The 9,199-nt window shown below is 25.9% G+C and overlaps 1 protein-coding gene across 1 annotated transcript; it reads right to left on the bottom strand.

The window, feature by feature from the left end:
* Positions 1-292: 292 nt before the first annotated feature.
* On the bottom strand, positions 293-3,573 carry LOC132937504 (uncharacterized). The gene is made up of 5 exons (XM_061004325.1): positions 3,276-3,573; positions 2,420-2,553; positions 861-1,106; positions 500-568; positions 293-385 (listed from the first exon to the last, which is right to left on the bottom strand). Exons 1-5 carry the CDS (start codon positions 3,571-3,573, stop codon positions 293-295), a joined length of 840 nt encoding a protein of 279 aa, XP_060860308.1.
* Positions 3,574-9,199: the final 5,626 nt, after the last annotated feature.

Raw genomic sequence — 9,199 nt, 5'->3', positions numbered from 1 at the left:
AATTTCAACTACACATAAAATTATATATTAACAAAGAATTTATGATCATATATTTGGTCAAGTTACTCAAGTTTACTAATATATTTTAATACATTGAAAAATACCTTTCCACGTCAACCGATGAGTTTTTCAAATTGTCGGGTGACGACTGTACTTATAAGTAGACCTTTATAATGATAACGTCTTACGATAAATAGATCAAACCTTATAAAATTTAACTGTAGATATCTGTTTATTATTTATTCAATTTGAACAAAATTTGAATTACTAAATAACCAATTGTTTTGTTTAATTAATTAAATAGTTGTCTTAGATTAATGTGACATATTCCATACAGCTTGAAATTGTAGTGTTCATAAAATCTGCGTAGTAAAAAATACTTGATCTAGATAAAAATAAAAATAATTATTCCTATTCGATCATGTATGTAATAAATGTATGTAATATGAATCACATGAAGTAAATACTTATAAAGGTAATAATATATAATATTATATACCTGACGTTTAATTCTAGGGTTTCTTTCTATTTCGGATCGTTGATGTAAGACAAGACTCATCCGATTTACCTGGCAACACAAAAACTAAATTTTCAATAAGTCGAACATCCTAATAACTGACTAAACCCTACGATGAATTTTTAAATTTTTAAATTCTTAAATATTATAAATATTCATTTCTTTTTACTGATAACTTTAGTACAAGATGTACATTATACACTATATACTATATATGTCTATGTTATTAAGAATGTTTAATTATTGCTATCTACCAATGGAGAAATTTAACATTTTATTTTCCACAAAAGTAACCATAAGTTAATTATATCTACAATAAATTCAAATAATATAATACAAACACCTCTATTTCCGTAGTGTCAGCAATCATGTATAAGGTTAGAACATTGACTGTTCTCGTCAATATGGTTGTCCATATGAAAGAAACAACCAAATAAGAATCATTAATATAATCTCTAGGAAACAATAAATATCCGTATATAATTACAATGATTTCAGTGACATTTGATGCAATGAAAACCACAATGGCTGGGAAACCATTTATTGATCTATTGACTTGGTGTAAGCATTCTATAACTTCTAAATACATGTCTCTATTTAAGGTACTTAAGCAAGATCTTCTTTTCGGAATTTGTTCATTTATTATTTAGACCATCCACTTTAAAGTATTTAAAAACATTAAAATTACCTAAATTAAGGTGATATATAGAAAGCGGATTGTGTTTTATCCATCTGACATACGTATAAAAAAACAAATAGTATACAGTACCCTCAATGGAATAAATTATTATATAACCATACAAGTATATTATCTGTATTAGAAAAAAACATTTTAATTTTTTGAAAAAAATAAATATTCTGAATATTTTTATTCTTAAAATTTTAAAATAGATTATAATTGTGACAAAAACAAATTTTTTTATTAAAAACCACATTATTTTTAGCTATAAAAATAGTTTTTTTCCTTGAATAAAATACAATTGATTCACCATTCCAAACCTGAAATTTATTAGCAGGGAAAAATATATATTCTATTAGTATACAAAGATTTTTTCGTGTATTCGTATTATATGTATTCAGAATATATTTTGTTAAAAGTATTCAGAATATATTTGTTGTAAATGTATTCGAATACGTACTCGCAGTGTCCGGATTAGACAAGTATCTACTAGATAAAGATAAAGATAATGCAACCCAAATTTATCTAGATATATATAAAAGATAACTAAACTCATATTTATCTAGATAAAAAAAGATACAATTATTTTTTAAATAGTTTTAAATTTAGGCATATTTTAGTTGGGCAATATAAACCTAATAATAATAATGATGATGTAAATAAAAATAATTACATTACTTATAAACCATAAACTTTGTTTGAGAATCTGTATAAATATTTAAAAATAGGTTTGTACAATTTCGCGATTTTTATCAATAAAAAATGTATCTAGATGAATTTATTTAGATAAGTAAAAAATGTATCTATGATGAACGCTTAAATAACTTGTAACTATTTATCTAGATAAGATAAAAGATGAACAAATAGTTGTCTAGATAAATAAATGTATCTAGATAAGTCTGAACACGGCGTATTCGTAATACAAAATAAGAATATCCTTTAAAAGACACTTTCATTATTTATGAATTATTATCTTTGGATAAGAATAATAAATTACCATATGATTTATTCCAAATAAATGTTTATGCATTATTATAAATACTGTTTTATTTATAATAACTACCAGAAAGAATATGAAAGAAACAACCAAATAAGAATCATTAACATAATCTCTAGGAAACAATAAATATCCGTATATAGTAACAATGATTTCAGCGAATATTGATATAACCATACATTGATCTATTCACTTGGTATCAGCATTATATAACTTCTAAATACATGTCTCTGTAGGTACTAAAACAAGATCTTCTTTCCGGAATTTGTTCATTTATCATGTAGACCATCTTCTTTATATAAGACATAAGTAGTATATATTGAAAAGGAACAAAGGATTGGCAAATATTTAAAACAATTAGAATGACCAGAAAAGTTAAAACAATAAAATAATACTATTGACCAAAGTATAAATTGTGATAGTGTAACACGATATAAAAACGACGTAAATCTCAGACTATATTCTTGATTAAAATATCGTAAATAGTACTAAATACTAAATATTAAAAATATAGACTAAGCCCCTATTCCACCAATTATTTCGTAATAGGAATCAGCACGCGACGACGACGACGTTTATGACGGTATTTATAATATATATATGATATTCACAACAGATAAGTAATACTTGACGGCAATTAATTTGGAAATAAAATTAAAAATAGCTCGAAAATTAAATTCAACTTTAATATAGTCATGAAATAATTCAAGTATTAAATACCACGAAAAAATCGTTAATTATTTTGGTCGGGAATAGGTTTTGGTTATAAAACCGTGATTAAAAATACGAGGTAACCGCTTTGATGTTAATGTTTAGATATTTTCTCGATTACCGATAACCAATAATCGCTTGCAGCATTCCAAAACTAAAAGCGGTTATCGGTTTTCAGTTCTAAAATTTATGGTTTTTACCTGTTTTTGTTACAAACCGGTTACCGGTTTTAAGCCCTGAATATATTTGTTTTAAATGTATTCGGCATACATCAATACTTATTTATTCGAATACGTGTTTCAAATACAAAATAAAAGTATTCTTTAAAAGACTGATTATTTATGAACTTATAAAATATATTTATATATAAATAATTACCATTTCTTTTATTTCAAATAAATGTTTATGCCTTATCGTCCATACAGCTGCAGCTAGAATCACTACAATCGCATTTACAATAATCATAACTATAGAAATCCAATTCATATTTTTTATTTTCATCAGCCCGCCCATATTTAGGCGTATCAATTTTTCGTGAATTGTTTCGAGTTTTGTCAATACCATGGACAGTTGATTATCGAAAAATATGCGCCAAATTTGACTTATGAATTTTCCAATAAAAGATAATTCATAACAGATGACGAGTATTAAAGACGTAGTTTCAGACATTTCCTGATCAGCTTTTATGATCTATGAAATAAAATATTATTATAAACACATTTCACAATTATAACATCATATTATATAGGTTGGTATTTATATCAAATCATTTAACCATTCTTTTATTTATTTGTGCTTCCAGAAGATAATGTGCTATATTGAACACGTTTGTTGGAAATTAGCTATTATACTTTAAGAATTTATAAATAGTATAATAATATTATCTTAAGATTTATAGGTTATGATATTATATTGTAATATTACTATTGTGTCATTTGAATGAACGTTTTATGAAATACATAGGTACCTGTTGAACAAATTAAATTTTAAATCATGGATGTTTTTCAATGTGCTTATCATTTATGCATCACCATACGAAACTATATTAAAATACATTAAAATTATTACCCATAGGTTGGCATTGTAGAAGTTATGCAAACCACCATAAATCATAATACATTGCAAAAAATAAAACAACACCGACGTCTTATGATTGCTGTGGTTGTAATTTATACTGCCAACACCGCAAATCAAAAAACCTTTGTTAAAGTTATTTAATACTGATCTCACACTCATAATAACTTTTATTTGCAACTTTGAATAGGTAGGTACTAGGGAACATTGTTCAAATGAAAAAAAAATATTATTTTTTATTACAATGCTCGATTTATATATTATACTAGCTGATCCTGTGCACTTTGTTCCCCGTTAAATGTACCAACTCTATATGACTCAAAATTTGTTATTTAATATTCGGTGTACGGTGTTCAAAATTTATATTAACCTTTCTGATGCCTGGAATAAAAATTCTGATTCGCAGCAGTATATTATCAGGTAGGCAATCTACCTGCGGTAGATCGCGGACCCGGTGCGGTTTGTACGTAAGTGTATGATTTAACTCTAAAGTATCAAAGTTATACCAAGTTTATTTTGATATAATACGGCGGATTAATGTAATCAATTAATACATAGTCCTAACCTAACCTAAACGTACTAAATTCCGACGAATAAAAACCAAATTTAACTCTTTTTAAATTAGCCTATCTTCTTCACAGAGATCTGCACACAAACGTATATATTTTAATATTGGCTATAGCTGATCCTGCACACTTTGTGGCCCGTAAAAAATGACAACTCTTAAACAAATTGTGATTGTTCAACTTCTTTTTGGTGTAACTCACTGCAGTAAGTGCAACTCACCCACCCTGGTAGGCAATGTGTGAAAATTAGATTTGATGCATGCTTTTACCTGATCTCTCCGATTAACCAATAGCAACCAATAATAAATAAATACTATTTCTATTAATTATTTCTCCTATAACCAATAGCAATCATTTATAAACAAATATTTCTATCATAAATCTCAAAATCTCTGTTTGAGCACTTCTATTAATTGAATAAATGGACTATCCAACAAAAAAATAATTTTTCAATTCGAACCAGTATAGCCCCTTACAGCCCCTTTAAGCCCATTTCAGCCCCTTACAGCCCTTTTTTAGTAATAAAAGTAGCCTATGTTTTTTCTCAGTGTCTAAACTATCTATGTACCAAATTTCATTTAAATCGGTTCTGTAGTTTCGGAGCCTATTCAATACAAACAATCAAATCTTTCCTCTTTATAATATTAGTATAGATATAGACAATGCAAGGTGTATTCTAGGTAAACAAATTATTAATAACATAGTTATAGTAAATAATAAATTGATAGGGGTATTTTTAATGACAATGTAATTTGTATGTTAAACTTATATTTGTTTTTATTGCACATTAAAAATATAATACTATGAATATACATGTACAGGAAAATATAATATTATATGTATCAAATGTCTACAAAAAACAATTCTTAGTGGAGGCAATTATTTAGCCTATATTACTAAGTATATATCATGATATTGCTATTATAGTAATTGACTTTACCAAGAACGATCTCACACTCATAATAACGTTTTTTTTTTCAATTTAAGTAGGTACTTAACATCGGTAAGGTGTTTGACATTTGCTGATTTTAACTGAATTAAAACTACCTATTAATTTAAATGTATTTACAAATGGTTTACTACTTTAAAATGAATCAAAAATGTATGTTAAGAAATTGCAATTGAAATTTGCGTTGAAGTTAATAACAACACTTGACTTTCTAACACATGACTTTCGAACACTTGACATAGTACCCTATATTACTACTATATATCATATGATATTATTGCTATTATAGTAATTGATTTTACCAAGAATAATATAAAATAATTAGTTTATACTGATCAGATCACATCAGATCATTCTCACACTCATAATAACGTTTATTTGCAATTTAAGTAGGTACTCAACGTCGGTAAGGTGTTTGACATTTGCTGAGTTTAACAGAATTCAAACTACCTATTGTTTTAAATGGTTAATATTTTAAAATGAATCAAAAATGTATGTTAGGAAGTTGTGTTGAATTTAATTACAAATATTGTTAAAAACTTAGCTACAAAACGATATCAAATCTTTTATGCGGCCGTTTTTTTTACACGTAGTTACGCAGATTGTTTATTGTCGAGATATCACTGTGAAACGGGTCACACGGTTATTGTGTGAGTCGTCAAATTAATAATACGATTTTTCTTATTATTCTCTTTATTGTATTTTTCTTAATGGACAGCGAGGTCTTACCCGTAAATGCGACCTATGCAGATGATTAACTAATAATTTACTCTGGGTTAATCTTTATTTTCATAGTAAAATCACTCATTTCATGAATTGGATATCTATAGGGTTATGAATTTGAAATATTTCAATTGAAAATTTCACTCTTCTTGAAATATTTCAATAAAATTATAAAAAGAATTTTCTCTTCTTTTAAACGTGTTCGGTTATAGATGATTAGAAATAATATATTGATTACACACTTAGAAATAAAGAGAAACATACTATTTTTGTTGATTTATTTATTTCATATTTGTATATTATATATGTAGTGCTGAAAAATATTCCTAGCATCATTTTGAGAGTAAAAACATTTTTCATATGAGTTTTATTGTTGTATGCGGACCGTCAGTGATCCAAAATATAATGGTTTGAAATAAAGTTGAAGTCAATTTAGTAAATGAAATGATAGTGTATATTTTCAGTAATTATAAAGTGAACAAAAGTCGTATATGTGTGTGTATGTGACTGAGTGATGTGATTATGTGAAGGAGATCTGGATTCTTTTATTTAATACTTAGATCATATTTTGTATATTGTAAAAGGTCACGATTGTTATAAGAGTGGTTTATGTCTATATAAATTGTGAATATAATATAATATAACTATAATATAGTATAATATGCATTCGCAGAGCTATGGCTCTCAACAATATGTTATGATGTTAAGTTGGTTTATGAGTTTGTAACTTAAGAATTAAAAGGCAATGTTTAAATTTGTTATAATATAACAATAATATAACAAATAATAATATTGTTATAATATTATTATAGATTTGTTAAACAACTTATAAATTATATGTAAATATGCTACATATTTTCTTTGTTTCATACAACAAACAAACTTTTAAAAATGTTCACTTGCAAATTAACGACTATAAACTTTTAGATATAATAAACATTTTATTTTTATTTTTCATAGAAATGAAATATTTCATGAAATTGTCATGAAAATAAATTTCATTAAATTTTAGAACTCTAGATATCCATATCGAGGAATTTGATAAAAATACATTATAATCTTATATGGGCATATATTTCATGAAATAGCAACGCTATTTATAAGTTATTTATTTGTTTATTAGTTTTTTATTCATTTATTCAAAATAAATATGATGAGATAAATATAAGAAATAACGTATCGTATTAAATTAACAGTACCTGTAACCACATACACCATATCACAATAATTCGTATCACTTAACTGTCATTATCATTTTATAAAAATACTGATTTGCAAGGATGAGGATTAACGAGTTAAAAATTAAAATTAAGTTAATTAACTCGTAACTTTTTTTTTCAAATTAACTTTTAACCTAAAAAGTTACTTTTTTTAAAAAAAACTAAAGTAAATTTTTGAATGGGTTTTAACTTTGATGTATCAATTTAAATTTTCCCAGTAATTTTCTTGAGCGTAAAGAAAAACTTAATATTACACCATATTATGTGTCTGGAATTTTTTATTTTTGCAAATTAGCAAATTTTAACTTTACACTAAGTTAAGTTACTTGTTTTTTCAAAGTTAACTTTTAACTTAACAAGTTAACGGAAAAAAATACGTTTAACTTTTACTCAACTTAACTTTATTATTTTAAAAATAACTTAACTTAACGAGTTAAAAAAAATCGTATAATTGCCCAGCCTTGCTGATTTGTATTATAATCCTAATATCTTTATAAAAAATACAAAAACATACAAATAAAGTGGTCACTCAACTGTTTGAGCGGTAAAAAAAATGTTAATTGTAATTTTTTTTTGTAAATTTACTTTACCGGTAAAATTTTACATGGTAAATTTAAGAGACTCACATCATTAGCACTTGGTATACTTCGAACGTGGTTCAAACTACTCTTTAAACATTCATGATATCTCCAAGAACAATTCGAAATTTTCACAAAATCGGGCAAGTAATTTTTGAGAACCCATATAATAGCTACAAATATATATTCAACTCTCATATTTGTTTTAAGATACAATTTCTCTATTCAAAACCATAAGCGTACGACGATTTGATGGATGCTATTTTACCCCATCTGCCAGAGTAACCAATGGCAAACATTTAAAATACTAATTTTTACTAATTATTTCTCCTATAACTAATAGCAACCATTTATAAACAAAAATGTCTATCGTAAATCTCAATATACCTGTTTGAGCACCTCTCCGGATGGAACCAACTGGGTTAAATTGTGAATCTAAAGTTTAGAAGTCCTGGTTGAACTAATTGGGTCTAATTGGGATTCTAAAGCATTCAGGGACTTACTCAAAAACACACAAAAAATGTCCAGTGGTTTAGGAGTAGTTCAATGACATAGAGACAACATTTATTTTTACATATTATATAGACATAGTTTGTTATTATTTTCAAGTATAGTCTCCGAGTCAGGCATCTGGTATTATGGTAATATTTGAGGTTTTTATTCACAAAAGTTCTTCATTAATTGTTCACCTTTTTTTTGATAATTTTAATACAATATTTACATTAAGTACCTATGTAACTATTTTTATTCAATTGTTTGTGTAATAGGTATGAACCAAATGTAGTAATGCCCATAAAAGTTATAAACATTATTATATACTTGACATTTAATTCTAGGGTTTCTTTCTATTAAAGATCGTTGATGTAAGACTAGACTCATTCGATTTACCTAAAAGTACAAAAATGTATTTCATTTATTTGAAATAAGTCAAACACGCTAATAACTTACTAAACACAAAGTTTAAATTTTAAATTCTTACATATAGGTAAATAATCAATTCTTATTTATGATAATTTTAATACGAGATGTAGGTACATTTAACTATAATATACACTATTATCTGTATCTATTTTATTAAGAAAGTTTTATTATTGGTATCTCTGGAGAAATTAAATATTTATTCGTTTTTATCATATATCTGTGGTTTTTACTCACAAAAGTTCTTCATTTATTTTCCACATTTTT

Source organism: Metopolophium dirhodum, chromosome 1, assembly GCF_019925205.1.
Source record: "Metopolophium dirhodum isolate CAU chromosome 1, ASM1992520v1, whole genome shotgun sequence".
Taxonomy (NCBI): domain Eukaryota; kingdom Metazoa; phylum Arthropoda; class Insecta; order Hemiptera; family Aphididae; genus Metopolophium; species Metopolophium dirhodum.
Note: the sequence above shows the minus strand (reverse complement) of the source record. Positions and strands in the feature narration are given on the sequence as shown.

Coding starts and splice junctions, on each gene's coding strand:
- LOC132937504 (XM_061004325.1), bottom strand. CDS start 3,573: ATGTCTGAAACTACGTCTTTAATACTCGTCATCTGTTATGAATTATCT. Junction 1,107..2,419: donor GTTTTAGTACCTACAGAGAC/ATGTATTTAGAA, acceptor TTAAATAGAGAC/ATGTATTTAGAAGTTATAGA. Junction 386..499: donor ACCCTAGAATTAAACGTCAG/GTATATAATATT, acceptor ATTTTTATCTAG/ATCAAGTATTTTTTACTACG.